This window comes from Pan troglodytes, chromosome 3 (assembly GCF_028858775.2).
Source record: "Pan troglodytes isolate AG18354 chromosome 3, NHGRI_mPanTro3-v2.0_pri, whole genome shotgun sequence".
NCBI classification, from domain to species: domain Eukaryota; kingdom Metazoa; phylum Chordata; class Mammalia; order Primates; family Hominidae; genus Pan; species Pan troglodytes.
The window spans coordinates 90,080,691-90,101,847 of NC_072401.2; the positions used below are offsets into that span (position 1 = coordinate 90,080,691).

At 39.7% G+C, this 21,157-nt stretch overlaps 1 protein-coding gene and 2 long non-coding RNA genes across 23 annotated transcripts in view; 2 read left to right on the top strand and 1 right to left on the bottom strand.

Moving 5' to 3' along the window:
- Positions 1-1,369: 1,369 nt before the first annotated feature.
- LOC134809895 (uncharacterized) lies at positions 1,370-10,257 on the top strand. Its single transcript, XR_010156640.1, has 3 exons — positions 1,370-1,526; positions 3,081-3,243; positions 10,157-10,257. It is a non-coding gene; the product is annotated as an uncharacterized LOC134809895 (long non-coding RNA).
- A 3,066-nt stretch (positions 10,258-13,323) lies between these two features.
- LOC134809894 (uncharacterized) lies at positions 13,324-19,799 on the top strand. Its single transcript, XR_010156639.1, has 4 exons — positions 13,324-13,517; positions 14,381-14,452; positions 18,043-18,143; positions 18,940-19,799. It is a non-coding gene; the product is annotated as an uncharacterized LOC134809894 (long non-coding RNA).
- The window catches only part of FAM13A (family with sequence similarity 13 member A), a 379,627-nt gene continuing 375,931 nt past the window's right edge, over positions 17,462-21,157 (bottom strand). For all 21 annotated transcript variants that reach the window (XM_063809674.1, XM_063809673.1, XM_063809676.1 and 18 more), the window contains one exon: positions 17,462-19,766. In XM_063809674.1, coding sequence (XP_063665744.1) covers positions 19,640-19,766 — 127 coding nt within the window. In that variant the 3' untranslated portion in view covers positions 17,462-19,639. The remainder of the gene's footprint in view (positions 19,767-21,157) is intronic.

Sequence of the window (21,157 nt, forward strand, 5' to 3'; positions counted from 1 at the left end):
GAAAAGGTGTTTCTCATGGAGAGGGATGCTTTAGCAAAGGCTCAAACATTGGGGCATATTTAGGCAAGAGCCAAGAACAATTTGAAGGGAACATCAGAGGAAATAGGCAAATAATAGTAAATAATGGTAAGTAAGACTTGGGAGAAAGAAGGTAGATTTGGGGCTGAGGAACTAGCCTAACACTGGAACTTTAGTAGTAGCCAAGTAGGATTTGTTTCAATGTTCAGAACCTGAGGGTGATAAGACCTGAGCCGGGTCTTAAGAAGGAAAATGTGGATGGTCTAAATCTGGAGGTATTGAGGTGGGAAGGACTGAAGCAGAAAGACAGGAGCTGAGACAGCAGTGACAGTGGCAGCAGCAGAACTAGAGAAGAGTGTCTGAGGAGAGGTAGGGGGAGTGAGTGGAGGTGGTAGGAGCCTGCAGGGAGAAGGAGACACTAAAGGTGGATCAGAGACTGGTTCATTTAGTGATTGGTGATTGTTAGGCCATTTAAGCACACCAAAAGTTTGTGAGACACAGCAAAAAAAAAAAAAAAAAGAAAGGATTTTAAGTAAATTGGTAAAGCAAGTAAAATGTATTGTTTTGCCAGATTAAAAAGGTGGTTTAAAGGTGGTAAAGAGAATAGGAGCTTTCCATTAATAAGCTCCATTCAACAAACATTTAATAATCTACATAAGTGCTACATTTGAGGGGTTAAAAACAAACCCCACTACATTTAATTTTGCACAGAAATTGCCAAATTATTTTAACTAACTTTGAGGCCTCAGAATTCTCATCCATGAAATGAGATTGGATCAGATAATTTCTAAGGTTACTTTGAGCTCTAAAATTTTATAATTCCATTACTGAGAGAGTGCCTGAACATAGAGATACCCAATACATATTTCTAAAGATTTGTTGCATGAATGAAATCTTGTGCTGCTTCTAAAACACTATGATTTTTCTAAGATAGTTTCCTTTCCCCCTTCATTACCAGTGCTTTAGAAGACTTAAATCTTCTGCATAGGCATTTCTGGATTTGCCTACCCACCTACCAACCTTCCCTCCCCTGAAAACTTTCAGATGCTTCTTCATTGTTTTAGTCATTTACCACTTTAATGAAATTATCTGGCAACTTTATTGTGGTGGGTGGGGATCAATGACAGTGTAATGAGGCAATTAGAAAATTCTGATAGTTCCATCTACTCCATGTGAAAGTCTCTTGATGTTTTATATGGTACTCTTATTAATAATCCCAGAGAGCAGGGGTTGGCAAACTATGGCCCATGGGCTAAAATGGTTTTTACATTTTAAAAGGGTTGAAAACTTTAAAAATGGAAGGATACATGACAGAGACTGGATGGCCTACAATGCCTAACATATTATCTAGCCCTTTACAGAAAAAAACTTACCAATCCTTATGAGACCAGACTTGCAAAAATTACAGTAACAGAGTGAAAAACCTTCTTGAAGTGTTAGGAGGAACTTGAGTCATAATTTGATGTTGAATCAGAGAGAACAACTGTTTGGGCTTATTTGCCTCAGAGGTAAGAAAATCAAGTTTTAACTAAGATTAACCCACAGAAGTAGATATTAATACTAAGGTTTCGACCTAATAATAACTAACCTGTATTAATTGTGTGCAGTGTACCAGACCCATATGAGATCCTGCACCAACATTTGCTATGCACTAACTAGTTTAATTGCCATTACCAGGGTCCTCCTGGCTCTGCTATTTACTAGCTGTTTGACCTTGGGCAGGTTTCTTAACCTATGTCTCATTTTCTTCCTCTTCAAAATGAGAACAGAAATAGTGCCTACCTCATGGAGTTGTTGTGAGGATTAAATGAATTAATGGAAAGCATATAGAATAGCGCTTAGCACATAATAAGCTCTCAGTACTTAGAATTACCGTTATCCCAGTTTTTCACATGAAGGAATTAATTAGAGAAAATAGTTGCTCATTATCACAAAATAGTGGGACCTGGACTTGACCATTAATCTGTGTTACGCCCAGCTGCTAGAGATGGGCAACAAATTGGACTAAGGCTGCTCAGTAGCCAAATAAAAAGGAATGTTGTAATGTGGCAGGTAACTTCTTTGACCACATATCTGCAAAGACATCGCACCGAGTTCCACGTATCTGCAAAGACATCACACTGAATTTTGTTTTGCTGCCAGTGTGCAATTTAGTGATCAGTGCAGTTCTCATGTCATTTGCAGTGGGTCTCAAGTGAAGCTGGAGGTCTCTGTTGGTAGTTAGTAGCCAGGAACCAGGTATGCTTAATGCCTTGCATTGCATAGAACAATTCCTCTTTATCCTGCCCAAGATGCCAGTGGGCACTGCTATGGTCTGAATGTTTGTTTCCCTCTTAAAATTTATGTGTTGAAACCTAGCCCCCAAGATGATGGTATTAGGAGGTGAGGTCTTTGGGAGGTGATTATATCATAAGGGCAGAACCCTCATGAGTGGTATTAGTTCCCTTATAAAAGAGAACCCAGAGAGGTGCCTTGCCCTCCCTACCATGTGAGGACACAGCAAGAAGGCACAATCTGTGAGAAAGTAGGCCCTCGCCAGACACCACCAGTGCTTTGATCTTGGATTTCCCAGCCTCCAGAACTGTGAAAAATGATTTTCTGTTGTAAATTACCTAGTGTTTGGCATTTTGTTATAGTGGCTTGACTGGACTAAGACAGGCCCCTTTGTAAAACACTGAGAGAGGGATGGACTTCATACCCTTTAGGGGATCCTTCTCTGTAGAATTCTTTTTTTCAGAAGACTTTTTTTTTCTTTTATTAATAAGCTTTTTATTTTTGAATACTTTTTTATTGGTACATAGTTGTACGTATTATGGGGTACTTGTGGTATTTTGATACAAGCATACAATGAATGCATAATGATTAAATCTGGGTAATTAAGATATCAAAACATCTATCATTTCTTTTTGTTGGTTACATTCCAAATCTTCTAGCTATTTTTAAACATACAATAAATTATTAACTATAGCCACCCTATTGTGCTATCAAACAATAGAGCTTATTCCATTTAACTGTTATTTTTGTACCCATTAACCAACCTCTTTTTATCCCTCTCCTCCTAGTATTTGCCCAGCCTCTGGTAACTATCATTCTATTCTCTACCTCCATGAGAGCAAATTTCTTAGCTCCCACATGTGAATGAGAACATGCAATATTTGTCTTTCTGTGCCTGGCTTATTTCAGTTAACATCGTGACCTCCAGTTCCATCCATGTTGCTGCAAATGGTAAGATTTCATTCTTTTTTCATGACTGAATAATATTCCCTCATGTTTATAGACCACATTTTCTTTATGCATTCATCTGTTGATGGATACTTAGGTTGAGTCTATATCGTGGTTATTGTGAACAGTGCTGCAACAAACTTGGGAATGCAGATGTCTCTTTGACATACTGATTTCCTTTCAAATTTTGGGCATATACGCAGTAGTGGGATTGCTGGATCATATAGTAGATCTATTTTTAGTTTTTTGAGGAATCTCCATACTGTTTTCTATACTGGCACTAATTTACATTCCCACCAAAGGGTGTGAGCATTCCCCTTTCTCTGCATTCCTGCCAGTGTCTGTTATTTTTTGTCTTTTAGATAACAGCCATTTTAACAAGGATGAGATGGTATCTCACTGTGGTTTTGATTTTCATTTCCCTCATTATTAGTGATATTGAGTATTTTTTCAAATACCTGTTGGCTATTTATATGTCTTCTTTTGAGAAATGTCTATTTAGATCATTTGCCCATTTCTAAATCACATTTTTTTTTTACTCTTGAATTGTTTGAGTTCTTTATACATTCTGGTTAATCTTTTATTGGATAGACAGTTTGCAAATATCTCCTCCCATTCTGTAGGTTGTATCTTTACTCTGTTGATTGTTCCCACTCCTGTGCAGAAGCTTTTTAGCTTTATGTAATCATATTTATCTATTCTTGCTGTTGCTACCTGTGCTTTTGAGGTCTTACCCAAAAATCTTTGCTCAGACCAGTGTCCTGAAGCATTTCCCCAATGTTTTTCTTCTAGTAGTTTTATATAATAGTTTCAGGTCTTAATTTCATCAATTTCGATTTGTTTTTTATACATAGTGAGAGGTATGGAATCTAGTTTCATTCTTCTGCGTATGGATATCCAGTTTTCTCAGCACCAGTTATTGAAGAGGCTGTCCTTTTTCTAATGTATGTTCTTGGCACCGTTGTCAAAAATGACTTGGTTGTAAACATGTGAATTTATTTCTGGGTTCTCTATTCTGTTCTATCGGTCTATGTATGTGCCTGTTTTCATGCCAGTACCATGTTGTTCTGGTTCGTATGGCTTTGTAGTTTTTTTTTTTGAGACGGAGTCTCGCTCTGTCACCCAGGCTGGAGTGCAGTGGCATTATCTTGGCTCACTGCAAGCTCCACCTCCTGGGTTCATGCCATTCTTCTGCCTCAGCCTCCCAAATAGCTGGGACTACAGGCGCCTGCCACCATACCCAGCTAATTTTTGTATTTTTAGTAGAGACAGGGTTTCACCGTGTTGGCCAAGATGGTCTCGATCTCCTGACCACATGATCCGCCCGCCTCGGCCTCCCAAAGTGCTGGGATTACAGGCATGAGCCACCGCGCCCTGCCTGTAGTATATTTTTAAGTCAGGTAATGTGATGCCTTCAGCTTTTTTTTCTCAGGGTTGCTTTGGCTATTAGGAGTCTTTTGTGATACATACGAATTTTAGAATAGTTTTTTTTTATTTCTGTGAAGAATTTTATTGGTATTTTAATAGGGCTTGCATTGAATCTGTAGATTGCCATGGGTACTATAGATATTTAACAGTATTAGCTCTTTCAATCCATGAGCATGGGAAATCTTTCCATTTATTTTTGTCTTCTTCCATTTCTTTCATCAGTGTTTTATGTTTTCATTATAGAGATCCCTCACTTTGGTTAAATTTATTCCTGGGTATTTAATTTTTTGTAGCTATTGTAAATAGGATTGTTTTCTTGATTTTTCAAATTGTTAGCTATTGGTGTATAGAAATGCTACTGATTTTTGTATGTTGATTTTGTATCCTGTAACTGTACTGAATTTTTCAGTTCTAATAGTTTTTGGTGGAGTCTTTAGATTTTTCTAAATATGAGATCATGTTGCCTGTGAACAAGGATACATGTTCTTGCCTGTGAGAGGAAGAACAAGGCTTCTTCCTCTCCAATTTGGATGCCGCTTCTTTCTTGCCTAATTGCCCTGGCTAGGACTTCTAGTACTGTGTTGAATAAAAGTGGTGAAAGTGGGCATCTTTATCTTCTTCCAGATCTTTGAGGAAATGTTTTCAGTTTTCCTCTTATTATGGAGACAGAGTCTTGCTCTGTCACCCAGGCTAGAGTCTGGTGGTTGGTATGATCTTGTTTCACTGCAACCTCTGCCTCCTGGGCTCAAGCAATCCTCCCATCTCAGCCTTCTGAGTAGCTGGGACTACAGCTGTGAGCCACCCCAACACCCAGCTAATTTTTGTATTTTTTGTAGAGACAGGATTTTGCCACATATATGGGCTTTATTGTTTTAAAGTATGTTCCTTGTATACCTAGTTTTTTGAGAGTTTTTATTATGAAGGGATGTTGAATTTTAGTGAATACTTTATTCAGCACCTGTTGAAATGATTTTATGGTTTTTCTTGATTCTGTTAATGTGATGTATTGCGTTTATAGATTTGTGTATGTTATCCTTGTATCCTTGGGATGAATCTTACTTGATCATGTGAGATCTTTCTAATGTGTTGTTGAATTTAGTTTGCTTGTATTTTCTTGAGGATTTTTTGCATCTATGTTCATCAGAGATATCAGATCTTTTTTTGTTATATCCTTGTCTGGTTTGGATATCAGGGTAATGCTGGCCTCATAGAAGTATTCCCTTCTCTTTAATTCTCTAGAATAGTTTGGATAGAAATGGTATTAGCTCTTCTTTAAATGTTTGGTAGGATTCAACAGTGAATCTGTCAGGTTCTGGGTTTTTTTGTGTTGTTTTGATTTGTTTTTTTTGATGGGAAGATTTATTACTGGTTCAATCTTGTTACTCATTGTTGGTCTTACAGGTTTCGTATTTCTGCATAGTTCAATCCTGGTAGGTTGTATGTATTTAGGAATTTATCTTTTTTTCCTAGGTTTTCTAATTTGTTGTCATATAGTTCATAATGGTCCTAATGATTCTTTGTATTTTTGTGGTATAAGTTGTAATGTCTTCTTTTTTTTTCTCTGATTTTATTTATTTGGGCCTTCTCGCTTTTTTTCTTAAATAGTCTACATAATGGTGTGTTGATTTTGCTTATTTTTTTAAAAAAACAACTTTTGTTCTTCTGTATTTTTTTTAGTCTCAATTTATTTCTGCTCTGATCTTTATTATTTCTTTCCTTCTACTAATTTTGGGTTTGGTTTGTTCTTGCTTTTCTGTTTCCTTGAGATGCATGGTTAGATTGTTTATTTGAAATGCTTCTATTTTTTGATGGAGGTGTTTATTCCTATAAACTTCCCCATTAGAACTGTTTTTGCTGTATCACATAGGTTTTGGTATGTTGTGCTTACATTTTCATTTGTCACAAGGAATTTTTAGATTTCCTTTTAAATTTCTTCATAGACCCATTGATTGTTCAGAAGCATGTTAATTTTCATGAATTTGTACAGTTTCCAACATTATTTCTGTTATTGATTTCTGGTTTTATTCCATTGTGGTCAGAAAAGATACTTGATATGATTTCAACTTTTAAAACTTTGTTGGCCGGGCGTGGTGGCTCACGCCTGTAATCCCAACACTTTGGGAGGCCGAGGTGGGCGGATCACAGTCAGGAGATCGAGACCATCCTGGCTAACACGGTGAAACCCCGTCTCTAGTAAAAATGCAAAAAATTAGCCAGGTGTGGTGGCAGGCGTCTGTAGTCCCAGCTACTCGGGAGGCTGAGGCAGGAGAATGGAGTGAACCCGGGAGGTGGAGCTTGCAGTGAGCCGAGATCGTGCCACCGCACTCCAGCCTGGTCAACAGAGCGAGACTCCATCTCAAAAAAATAAATAAATAAATAAATAAAAATAAAAATTTGTTAAGAATTGGGTCTGTCTTGGAGAATGTTCCATTTGCTTTTGAGAAAAATATGTATTCTGCAGCTGTTCGATGGAGTGTTCCATAAGTGTCTATTAGGTCTGTTTGATCTGAAATGCGATTTAACTCCAATGTTCCTTGTTAATTTTCTGTCAGAATTACCTGCCCATTGCTGAAAGTGAGTTATTGAAGTCCTCTATTATCGTATTGCATTCAGTTTCTCCCTTTAGGTTTATTAATATTGGTATTATATATTTGGGTGCACTGGTGTTGGATACATATTACAATTGTTACATCCTCTTGCTGAATTGACCCCTTTATCATTATAAAGGGATCCTTTTTGTCTTTTTTTTTTAATCATTCTTAATCTGATATAATTGTAGCTACTCCTGCTCTTTTTTGGTTTTCATTTGCATGGAATATCTTTTTCTATATCTTCACTTTCAGTCTGGGTGTCTTTATAGGTGAAGTGAGTTTCTTATAGACAGCATAGACTTTGGTCTTGTATTTTTTTAAAAAAATCCATTCAGCCTCTGGATGTCTTTTAGTTTAAGAATTTAATCCCTTTATAGTCAAGACTATTATTGATAGTTAAGGGTTTACTACTGCCATTTTGTTACTTGTTTCTAGGTTGTTTTGTAGATCCTTTCTTCTGTTTTTCCTTTCCTCCTATATTTCTTTGTGATTAAGTGATTTCCTCTAGTAACGTGTTTTGATTCTATGCTCTTTATTTTTAGCACATCTATTATAGGTTTTTGCTTTGTGGTTACCAAGAGGCTTACAAAAACATCTAAGAATTGTAACAGGTTATTTTAAACTGATAATGATTTAACTTTTATTACAAGGAAAACTATGAAAAATAAACTCTAGTCTAATCCACCCCCCACATTTTGACTTTTTGTTAAAAAATTTACATGTTTTTATATTGCCTATCCTTAACCAATTTGTACAGTTATTATTGTTTTTAATAGTTTTGTCTTTTAGTTTTCAGACTTGTGATATAAGCGGTTTACTTTCCACATTTACAGTATTATTCTGATTTTGTCTGTTTTATTACTTTTACCAGTGAGTTTTATACCTTCAGATGTCTTGTTTATTACTTTTTTTTTTTTTAATAGAGATGGGATTTTGCTATGTTGGCCATGCTGGTCTTAAACTCTTGGCCTCAAGTGATCCGCCCACCTCAGCCTCCCAAAGTGCTGGGATTACAGGTATGAGCCACCATATCCAGCTAGATGTTTTCCTATTACATGTTAGCACCCATTATATTCAGATTGCAGAACTCTGTTTAGCATTTCTTATAAAATGGGTATGGTGTTGATTAATTCCCTCAGCTTTTGTATGTATGTTTGTGTTTCTTATCCTTTGTGTTTTAAGGATAGCTTTGCTGGGTAGGGTATTCTTGGTTGACATTTTCTTCAGCACTTTGAATATAACATCATGCCCTTTCCTGGCCTGTAGGGTTTCCACTGAGAAGTCTGCTGAAAGCTGTATTGGATGTGATATGTTTCTTTTATCTTGCTGATTGGAGTTTTTTTCTCTTTGTCTTTGATTTCTGCTAATTTGATTGTGATGCGCCTTGGGGAGAATTCCTCTTTCATTTGAATTTGATTGGTGACTTCTCAGCTTCTGTACCTGGATGCTGTTCATCTTTCTCTAAATTTGGGAAATTTTCAGCCATTCATTCTTTAAATATACTTTCTAGGCCTTTTTTTTCCTTGTCTGCTGTGGGAATTCCAATTACATGGAGGTTCGTACACTTGATGGTGTAACATAATTTTTTGTAGGCCTTCTTCACTGTTTTCATTCTCTTTTCTGTTTACTCCTCTGACTGGGTAATTTCATATGTTCTGGCTTAAAGCTTGCTAATTATTTCCTCTGTTTAATCAAGTCTGCCGTTAAAGCTTTCTCAGGAGTTTTTCAGTTCAGTTATTGTATTCTTAGTTTTAGGATTTCTCTTTGATTTCTTTTAATTTTTTCTATTTCTTTGTCATTGTCTCTTTTTGTTTCTGGATTTTTTTTCAAATTTCACTTCCCATTCTGGGGAGGACTTATATTGAGCACCGGAACTAAACGACTGTACTGGAATGAACTTGTTGCCCTGTTGTCATTTCCAGTCTCGCAAGGCACAGTGAATATCAAAAATTAAATGACTTTCTGGAACTAAATTGCTGCCTTGCCATTGTTTCCTTGTCTGGGGAAGACTTATAGCAAATACCAGAGTTTAAATGCTGCCCTGAAACAACACTGCTGCCCTGCCGTTGTTTTCCAGTCTGGGGAAGACTTAAATGGGCACTGGAACTTAATCTCGACCTTTTAGTTGTTTCTGAGCTAGAGGAAGGCTCCACTCACGCACCTGGGATTTGTGGAAAACCCAGCTGGGGATTTGGGCCTTCCTCTGGATTGTGCCCCTGAGGCACTATGGTCCTGGCCAGTTTGTTTAACTTGGCATCCCCACTGATCAGAGTGCTGAGATCAGCTTTCTGTGATGAACACCCAGGTCATTGTTTCCAGCTCACCCCAAGTAGTTAAGCTTTCCTGACACTCCCAATGGTTCTGATCAAATAGGACCAGAATGGACTTCGCATGAAGATTCCTAGACCAGTGGGGAGATCGAATATTCACCTCCAATTCCCTCCTTCACTAGCAACCATGGGTCTAGGGAAAATCTCTGTGAGTGGTACTATGCCAGCTTAGGGGAAGGGGTGGCACAGTGTTAAATGACTGTTCATCCTACCTGTCATGGCTTCTCTCAATTCTGTGTGCCTTGGTGGTTTCTCTGCTTCCCCTCTGAGTTCTGGTATATTCATGGTGGTATTCTTGTCATTGAATGGTTTCTAATTGTATTTTTGTCAGGGACGTGATGCTGGGGGATTGTCTGTTCCACCATCTTGCTAATATCACTCTGAAACTCTATTTTTGAATAATTTTAGATCTATAGAAAAGTAGCAGAAATAATACAGAGTTATTTGATTTTTCACTCAGTATCCCCAAATGTTAACATAGCACCATGGTATAGTTATCAAACCAAGGAACCAATATTGGGAAATTACTATTCATGAAACTTCACTCTTTTTTTTTGATTTTACCAGGTTTTCCACTGATGTCTGTCCCAAGGTCTGATTGAGGATCCCACAGTGCATGTATTTCAACAGGCTTTTAGTAAATATTGGGATTCCAGGCTTTGTCTCTGGCTAGATATGAGAGTACAAATCCTCTGTGCCCCTCCACCTCCCCAGACAGTCATGCTGTACAATCTTGGGACATAGGGTAAAGTGAAGGGCCTCTTCGGGCAGGCAGGTAAGTCATCAGGCCACTCCATGGGCCCTGGGAGACCATCAGCACACAGTTGGGCCCTTCCTCAGCAAGCAGCTCTGTGTTCTCAGCAGTAGGAATGAGTAAGCATTGAGGCCTCAATAGTTGGCAAAAAGCAGATCTTCCTGTGGGAAAAATACTTTGAATAAGGAAGAAAAAGGAGATTTGTATTATATAAGTTTGGCTGTCTCTAATTTAAAGAAAGTTAAACTTTATTGCACAACGACTACTAGTTCTTTCTTCTTCTTCTTCCTTCTCCTCCTCTTCCTTCTCCTTTTTCTCCTGTCTCCTCCTACTTCTCCTTGTCCTTTTTCTCCTCCTCCTTCTCCTTCCCTTCTCCTCCTCTTTTTCTCCTCCTCCTCCTTCTTCTTTCCCTTCTCCTTCTTCTCCTCCTCCTTCTCCCCCCCTTCTCTTTCTCCTCCTCCTTCTCCTTCTTTCTCCTCCTCCTCCTCCTCTTCTCCTCTCCTCCTCCTTCTCCTTTTTTCTTCTCCTCCTTCTCCTCCTTCTTCTCTTCCTTCTCATTCTTCCCCTTCTTCTTTTCCTTCGTTTCCTCCCCCCCCTCCACCTCCTCTCAAATTTAGTTTTCCACGGAATCCCCCGTCCTTTGGAAATTTTTTTTTTGCTTAGTATCTGTTTATTTCTCCCAGAATCATAGTTTGGAATTAATGGACACATAGTAGTTAATCAGATGATAGAGATTAAAGTGAAGGGAGGCATACACTGGAATAGCAAAATATGTTTGCAGTGAAACCCAATGAATAGAATACTTCATGTTAGGGTGAAGTATTGGAGGAAAAACAAATACTTTCATTAAAATCAAAGCTACTCTTCAGAATTTCATTATTTTCTTTTAATGAGAAATGTGTGTGTTGGTCGTCTTGTCGTCTTTGACTCTTAAAATGTAACCAAGCAAATTTTAAACTATATCTCTAAAGTGCCTAAGTGTGATGCCTACGTTACCTTTAACTTAACTTCGTTAGTGGCAGAGGTTCCATGAGTTATGAGTACTCTGCTCTGTGAATGTCTCCATTTTTGAGGTGCCTTTGTGGAGTATTGATAGGGACCATTCCTGGGCTCCACTTACAGACTTCTGTTGGGGAACAGGATCTCACAAAGCAGAACAGGAGTTTGTGATAAGGAAGAGGACAAAGAGAGCAGGTCCTTGTGTTCTTCAAAAACGGTGAACATTATCCTACTGATTTTGGACCAAGGCAGTTCTCCAGTGGGAAGTGACACAGAACCTACCACAGTGCCTTCCAATCCAGGTTTTTGGTAATGAGTGATGAATGAATCCCATGAGAGCAGAGCCCCATGGAGCGGGTGGCAAATGTTGCTCTCTGACTACAGTTCTCTCCTTAGGGATGCTAACACAGACTGCCTCAGATGCAGGCAGGGCTGCTTGTCCACACTGATCAGGCATGGATTTGCATTAACATCTGTAGTGCCCTTTACTTGTGCAGTGAGATACTGGGATATACAACAGAATAGGTGCTGGAAGAGGCATCCACTACAGTGTGGGCAGACTCTTTGGATCTGTATTAATAACAGCCTCTCCCATGGATTAGCTAGTCCAGGCTTTGGTGCTTTATTTCCTCCCAAAATAATGGAGTGTGTACTCCTTAGTTATGTGTAGCACCAAGAAAATTAATCCAGATGTCATTTTTTTTTTTCCCCTCCAGCGTGGCTGGATACTTGGCAGGGCACACAATCACATGGTCTTCAGATCTTCTAAAAGCTGATTTTCCTGGGCCTAATCCCATGAGAGTTGGAGACAGTCTATGATAATTACTGATTCAGCTCCTGCTGGTGTTGAACTTACTGAGAAACTTAAACAAGAATTAAAATACACACCCACACATCCTCAGATGGAGCCAAACACTAAACCAGATTAGTCTTTCGTGGTCACCTTTTCTTCAGGATTAGGAGGATCAGAAAGCAAGAGCAGATTCTGAAACACTGTAACCCCATTCCCTACTGGGTCATAAGAGGCTGGTGTTCTTGAGGACGAAGGTCGGCAGCAGGTGCCAACTAGGTACTGGCTTCTGGTCCCCACAGAGCTGACCTGCCACAGCCCAAGCGTCTTGTTTTGGTTAAAAAATGAGTCTCTTGGCCTTTCATGCCTGGGCGTTCTCCGAAACTCAGATGTTTGTGAACCAGGTTCAGGGACTCTCAAGTTCAAGTCACTGGCAGATTGGAGAAAAGACCTAGAAGTTCTAAGTGTCTGAGGTAATGAGAGGAGGGACGCAAAGCCTCATTCAATGAGACTGCAAAGTCACCTGAATGGGAAAGCTTGCCCTATTGCTGGCCTCGGCAATGGCACCTTCAGGTTGTCCCCTGTACGGGTTGATGAGGGAGTGGAGGACCCCAGGTCCCTTCTTAATGTCAGCCTTGGCCACAGGTTTCGATGAAATTTAGTATGTTGATTAGGAGCTGCCAAAATCAGAGCAACTCCCCTCCCAAGGGGACGTTTAGTTTTCAGTTGTTAAAAATACACCCTGAGACAGAAATTTTGGGACACTTAAGTGACTTTGAAATCCATCCAAAGGTTACTCTGTTCCTTCACTCCACACAGCTCAGGCATTTCCATGTTGGTCTCAGCTGCCATCTCAATGGTTTATTCTTTTTACATGTTGGAGCAGATCTGGACCTCCCAAAATGTTTTGGGGAGAAGTGGGCTTAGAGGGGTTTTCCCTGCTCTGTGAGAGAAGGAATTTAGCAAGGATTAATTTTTCTAAGAAGGTGGCACAAGTTTTGATGTGATTTGCTGGAAAATAGTAATAGTCACAATTTATCTTATTCCCCCAAGAGAATGGGATGATGTTCCCATGGAACTTTGCTCATCCTGCTAGCAATAACTTGTATTCTCTTTCTGATTCACACAAACAAGGATCAGAGGGTGATGGTGGGGGAAATGATACCAGGAAATACAGTTCGTTTTTTGCAGGGATTCAGAATGTGTTGCTGGACTTCAAGATAGGAAGAATCTTTGCCTTGATGGCTGATGACAGTAACCACCCCACCTACCATCATCTATTAAGGATTTACTGTGTGGTCACTTTACAGTCATCCAAGTAAATTTTCGTAATCACCTGATTACATGGGTACCGCTTTTCAGAAAAAGAAACAGATTTCTGGAGGGTAAGTAACCCAAATCGTACAGCTGAGCCATCTGTCTGCATCTCAAGCATTGAGGCAGCATTCGGCCTCCGAGGGTGTTGTCAAATGTGCTGGTCTCTGTTAACTCAGGGTTTTGGATTAATGGGTGGAGCTGCTCATTTTCACAAACACCCAGGATGCAGTCTGCACCCTCTATTTAAAGTGAGGTCCCTGGACGAGCAACACGGCAGCACCTGGCTGCTTGTCAGCAATGCAGAACATCAGGCACTCCCTGGAGCTACAGCACAAGATCCCCAGGCAGGCGCATGTGCATCCAAGTTTGAGCCACACTGCTTTCTGCCACTACGGAGGAATGTATCCTTTACTCTCTCCCTCCCCTTCGTCTCATCTTGTCTGGTAATTTTAAATTATTTAAAAGTTATAGAAAATCATAGTGCCTCAAAATGGCTTACCAAGAAATACTCAAAGCTGTAGGATCAGAAGCTTGACATGAAGATTTCTGTGCATCTTTGAATTGCTTTACAGAAATTAAAGAAAAATCCAGACATCTAAAAGATTATAATTTCAGAATTCATAGTAACATGGGGATCTTCTTGGTGTCAGAACTGAGTTCTTGCTGAGGTTTGCATTGGGCCCTGTCTCCGGGCAGCTGCAGCATAACACGGAGTCACCCTTGCTGTCTAAGCCTTGTGGCTGGAGGGGAAGAGTGAGGACCAAGCTGTCAACAATCCCAGACCTGCCAAGCCCCATTTGTCTGTGTGCCTGCCAGGATTCTAAGACTGCATTTGGGAATTTTGACTTTTACTGAATGTGAAATTCTGTGTATATATAGCCTTGGTGAGCTGACCCAGTCAGGGATGACTCTGATGTACTTTGTCTTACAGGATTCAGAATCCATGGCTGGAAGAGGTAGTAAGGCCATTGGGAGGGGTCTCCATTCTGAAATTTCCATTCAGGTACTTCACAGTTCTGCAAATTATGATAGGATTAGAAGTGAAGACATTGTTGGGGGGTTCAGAGGACATCAGGCTTTGTACTAGGCTGTGGAACCTGGTGTACTTGGGCTTGTGTAACTTTCTGGTCCCTCAAAAGAGGCAACATCAGAAGATTAAAGAAAGTGAGAATCACTAAATATAGCTTGTCATTTCTGCCCAAATTTTATTACTTGAGCCCAGAGTTACCAAAATTATTCAGGGTGAGCTTCAGTTTTGGCAGGACAGCATTAACTTGCATCTGTGTTAGCAGTATTGCATCTTTGTACTCGGAAGTCAGACAGATCTGAGTTTGAATCCTTGTTTTAGCACTAGGACCTTATTCCAGCCTTTTTTATTTTTTAATTTCAGGCTTAGCATATTTCTAATGGTTACTTTCTGTCACTTATAGAATGTGTAGAAGCACATGAAGGACACTGCATGCCTACCCACCATGGCAGCTTTGTGTCCCCAGCTGTCAGGTGAGGCATGGAGCTCCTGCTGCCCAACTCTCCAGGCTATTCGAGGCCTGAGCGAGGAGGGCACACTTGGCCAGGGATAGGAAGGAACAGGCAGTGCAAAGGGTGAGGTGCTCCCTCCACACGACTGAAATGTGTGTTTCTGCAAGTCTCTCAGTTCTCTGGTGGCCTTACTAGTTTCAGAATAGTAAATGGCTAATGTATTTATTCATGATGGCCTCATTGGCTTGGGAGATGTACTTAATTTTTAAAAATTTGCTTTAATTCCCTCATTTCTGCACTTCTCCAGTGCTTTCTATGAATTTTTTAAAGGCAACTGAGCCATGAGAGCACAAGCCCATTTTTCTAGCTGCAAAACGGACATGCCTGAAGTGTATGCTCAGCTCGCATCACCTTCCAGTGCCCTGCCTGAAGCTAGAACAACAAAACTTAATCCTCAGGAGGCTTCTGAGGGGCTCCAGGGAGTCACAGGATTACTTAAAGAAGGGAAAGGTCAGACCCTGATCCTGATGCCACTGTCAAAAATTCTAGCACTTTCATAGTTTAAAATATTTTACATTTATACAAAATAGTCATGTATAAAATGTTTTTTGTTCAGTTTACATTTTTAAAAAGGACAATGGTAATTTCAAATGCCTTCTGCTTACATGTCATGTAAATATTGTTAGGAGCCCATATTTTTTACAAAAACTATTATTTGTGGAGATTTTCATGACTGTATAGGTGTTTTCAGTTGGAGGATTTGCCAAACCTGTGTTTTGAGGCACACACGTGATCTCTGCTTGGGAAAGTGGCCAGTGCCACTGTGCAGTGCCCAGCATTTATACGTGACAATGGTTTGGTGTGTGCTGTGTTGGTCACCACTTAAAGTAGAGCCAGTGTGCACAATTTGAATATATAAAAATTTGAAAATATGTTTAGCCAGTCTACTCTTTAGTATATTTTGAGTGTCAAGTGGAAAAAAAGCAGTAAAAGGAAATTAATGAAGGAAAGGAAAGCACTTTCTGAGTTCTGTCAAACACAAGAGCTTCAGAGGAAACAGTGCTTCAAGACTGTAGTATAGTTTGTCCCTCCTCATTGATTTAACTAAGTGGCTACTGAAAAAATATCACAGAGGCATTGATCTTGGTGCAGAAACCACCTCTCCCTGACTAGGGGAAAATAAGCTAGCAAGCAGTGTGTCAGGAAGACCCCTCTTGAAAGCAAAACAGAATTTAGACTACAGCTAGCTTTCACAAAGCTGTTAGCAGTTTATGGTGTTCAACTATAAATAAATATACCACCAAAAGCATAAGGTGTTACTCTTAAGAAAATGGCATCTTTATCAGATTAAAAAGCTCTAAAACCAAAAATTATCCAAAAAGTTAAACTCTGTGATTAGTTCTGGACACAGGGCCCAATTCTGTCTCTTGAGAACTAGGCAACCCCTGGGCAGAACCAGCTTGATTAGCACCATGGCCATCCCTTTATGCTGATAACAAACCTAAATATTCACCTTATAAGGAATTCTAAGCTCAACCACATTTACAAATGCTCAGCCCTCGGGGTTCCAAGACTGCTGGTCTTGGGACACCTTAGTGCGGCATTTATGACACAACACAGCTTTGAGGCATTTGTCCTTGGCTGGAAATGTCACACCTGGGAGCAGGCACACCCTGCAAGAGGCTATTCCGCTGCCACCCAAGCAATGAATTATGAGACAAAGCAAAAATTACACTGATGTTACAGAGACATCACTGATCCCTGCAATGAGTAATAATCTTCTTTTGACTTTGAACTGGTAGGCAAATGGAAGAAATCTTAACAGCTGACAACATCCTAGCTGGTAATTAAAAAAATAATTATTAGTACTCCAGTTTGAAATTTGGTCTTTCACGGAAATTTTCCCTCACTTGGGAGGTCACCAAAAGTGTGCTAGCTTTTAAAATTTTTATTATTTTTTTTAAAGCAGCACAGGACAAACTTCTACTATCTTGAAAAACTTCTAAGCTGTCCCTTATCCTAAATCTTGCACCTACAAGTCTTAGAAAGTGAATCTGAACTAAATGATTCAAAGATGAAACATGATATCATACTTAATATAAACATCTATTTCAATGTTTACGCCAGACTGAACACAATAAAAGTACTTATGAAAATTATAAGTCTGCCCTCTTTAATTCTTAAGTTTACTTACACTTATGAAATAACTCTTGACATTTATTTTGTTGGCATGTGCTAATAAACACATATTCCCAAGACAGCAAAGGAAAAATCCCAGTCCAGAGCATTTTGTCTTTGTGAAGCCAATTAAGACACCGCCTCTAGTGCCTTGAGATTCTGGGCTGCAGAAATGGTTGCTGGGGAACACATCTCCCTCGGCAGAGCCAGAAACCACTGACTGACTAACAAACATTTCTTCAAATAAGATCTAGTGTGAAAAGGGCTTCCTCTCATTTCATCTGGGCTCCATTCCATGAAGAACGTAAGTTAGTTAGTGGAAATTACAAAGGAAAACACAACATCTCATACACAATTTATTTTATATAACTTGGTGTTTTCTTTTATTGAATCATACCAATTCAAATGGGGATTCCTGAATAAATCTTTTGTTAATTTACCTTTGGCAGAAACAACAGATTCCAAAACAATTAGTAGCATCTCATTTATTTGTAGCTTAAAAAAAAATTCTGTAGCGTATTTTTCCAAAAACACAGTCTTAAACAAATGTGCTTTAAAAGCTAACTGGTAATGATCTGATTAATATCATAGCTTATTTAAGAGAGCTATTAAAGGACAGACTAGACATGTATTTTTTAAAAAACACAATTTTTGGTCATGTGAATGATTCATGTTCAGATTTCAAAAATAGGAAACATCCTAAAGTGCATCATTTTATTTATAATCTCACTCCTTGAAATTATAGCAATCTGCAATGTAAACAGTAGAGCAAAGAATTCCAAACTATATTTTTATGTACATTTAAACCTGTAGGATTATGTACCGTCTTTGTGTATGGATTAAAACCAGGGCACTTCCAACACATAGCTCAAGCTTCCATACGATTAAGAGCAAACTTACTTAAAGGCATTCTTTTTCCCCATCCTTAACATTCAGCTGACAGAAGAGAGCTGCTACCTCACTTCAGCAATGGAAAATGTTGCTGTAAATCCCATCGGACCAGCCAGTTTCTCACGACCCTTTAAAACTGAAAACGGGTCAGTATAGTTTTACATTCTTTTTCTTTTCCTTAAAACTGTGCCCTTTCAGAAGGCAACTTTCAAAACATACGACGGTGCCTCTGCTGTGTGTTCATACTGTAACACGTCGTCTAAGGCAGAGCTCCTGAAGCACCTTCTCTGGTCAGCCATGGCAGGTGAGCAGATGCCTGGGCTCGGCCTCGCAAAGCACAAAGGTGGACCCAGAACCCACTGTCCTTGGCGCAGGAGTTAAAAAAGTAACAGCAAATCATGAGGTGACATCAGGCACACTGAAGAGATGGAGGATTTGGTGTCTTACCTTTCCTGGTCCCTCCAAAATGTCTAATATAGACAGTTTTGTGACAAAGTCTTTGAAAAAAATTATAATTGGCCACACAGCATGACTTCTTTTTTTTCTTTTTATACATGATCTCGAAAATAGTGTGATTTAGATTCTGCCTTGGGCTGAGCTCTGAGGGCTACATTTACCTGTCAGTTTGGGGATTTTAGTGCAGATTTTTTTTAAAAAAATTTAACTCTGGTAAGTACTCAGGAGGCTGAGAACACAGGCCCCTTCTCTCCCCGATCCTCTGTATGCAGGCTGACTTAAGCCCCTTTATGTTTGGCTAGTGCCACAACAAAACAGCCCCAAACAGATTGCCATGAGCATGCTGGCCTGGCTTGGTGTTTGACGATAAAATCAGACTGGTAAGTGCAGTCAGTGTTCAGGAAAGAATCTCCAGGCTCTTCTCCCATGACCTGGTTTTAAAATCAGCATTCATACAGCTGCTTACCATCTCTCTGTCCTCTGCAGATGACCCGGTCCTAGGCAGGGACCAAAATTCCTTGTCAGCTGAGGAAGTCCCGAAGAAACATCCTGAAGATGATGACTGCACTGCCATCGTGGGCAGATGCAGCTTCCATCTACCTGAGGGCTGAAGGGGAAAACCTTTCACACACGTGAGGAAGGCGCAGCTCTGTGGAAAGGTCACTAGAATGGCAGCGGCAGCAAATAGGGCTCCAATGCACGTTTGCAGTTAACTGGGTCCAAGGAGAGCATGGCCCTCCACAGCAAGTTTGCTCTATAGAATAAAGTCCTGAGCTTGTTTTTATCACAGTTAGACAGAGAATGGTCTCCTGTTTCTCAGTTATCCAGGGAAGAACAGTGTATATTCTCTGTAGATGAGTGTTGTCTAATGTAGTGATTAATCTCTGCTAGTGTTAGGAAAGCTCCACTACTGTGTGTGTGTGTGTGCGTGCACGCGCGTGCGCATGTGCACATACTGCAATCTTGACTTTCCAATTACAGAATGCCTAAGTCAGGTCACATTGTCTTCTTCCAGCCAGTTTCTAAGGCAGGCAATGGAAACAGGAGCCGATGCCAAATGGTCTAGAGGCAGAAGGGCTGCATGCTTTGCAGGGCCAGCCCCAAGGCTGCCTTCCAGAGCTGCACTTTCTCTGGGGACAGTAAACTCTCACCGCAGCTGCCAGCCCCCTGTGCTTGGCCATGCCCCTCACATGGACTTGGAATCAGTGTCTCTCTTGCTGATGAGCACCTCCAGGAGCCTCAGTTTCGCCTTTATGTGCTTATATTCACTGTATTCTTCAGCCATAGGAGTGCGGTCTTCCTTCTGGACATTTCTAATGCAAATAAAGGAAAAAGGGGTCTAAGGATCATTTTCTGTCTTTGCTAGATACTATTCATCGGGCAAATTATCATTGTTTAGAAACTTTGCAGTTTATCAACTTGTAGAATCAGTGTTGCCGAGTGGCCCTTGGTCTCAAGACTGGGGCTGGATTTAGACAAGTGATGAAAATGTTTCACCCAGAAGGCAACATGCAACTGAGTTTTTATATAGTTAATCTGGCATCTTGTATGGTAAGAAGGCTAAGAAATGCAGAAATTCTCTCTGCTAAGTATGAATTCACATTGAGCTCTCATACACCAAAATCTTTTATTCATACTTAATGTTTTCTCATTCTTATATATTTCATCTCGTGAAATTTTAAATTTTTAATTAGCAACTGGTCCACAACTTAGTTTTTTTTTTTTCAAAAACAGATAGTTAATACTCCTACTTATTATAAAACTGTCTTAGAATTCAGCAGCTGGATTACATAATACTATTATAATAAGCCTTTATTATTGAGTAACTTTACATACATAATATTTATATGCACAAGTATTTGAGAGCTTATAGGTCAAGCCCTGTGCTAAGTACTTTGTACCCATGATCTGATAGAACCCTTATAACACCTTGATGAGATGGAGCCATTTTCTACACACTACACATGATGAAACCAGCACAGGAAATCAGATAACTTGCCTGCTCTTGGCCACCACGCGGTGCGCTGCTGCTTTGTGTTTTATGGGAAATTGCACATGGCAAACATTCAACCATAGGCTTCCTGCCTTTATTAGTAAAGGGCAAATGTGGGTAAGGAGGATAGCATGGGGCTTGATTTGTTCAATGACCTAAAAATAAACTGATCTTATTCATACCCTGCCTTGTTCTAGGAAAGGATTCTAGTGGCTTCTCAGCAGAGGGCAGGGCAAGGAACAGGTGCTCAGGAATTGGAGCATCTGGCACGCAGGCCCCCACTGCACTCTGAGGGGCTTCACTCTCCTCAGACACGAAGTCATGGAACCAGAGCTTATCTCCTAAGTCCCTCATGGTTTTAAACTTTTTTGACAATTAAGTTAACGTCCTCCATTGACATTTTCTTAAAACCTGGGTGGTTTGCATAATTCTACATGTATAAGATATCTGTGCATAATGTGACTTAGAATAATATAAAAAAGGATAAGCCAAAAAATAGGCTTAGATGAAAGACTGGAAAGATACACATCAAAACATTAATTCTGACTTGTCTTTGGTTATTATTGTTTTGGGAATTACTACTTAAATTTGCTTACCTATATTTTCTAAATACTGTGCAATGGGTGGGAAATGAAAAGCAAGTGTTTAGGTATAAAAATATATGAGACATATCCAAATCAGAGATCCTAAAAGTAAATTCATACAATAATT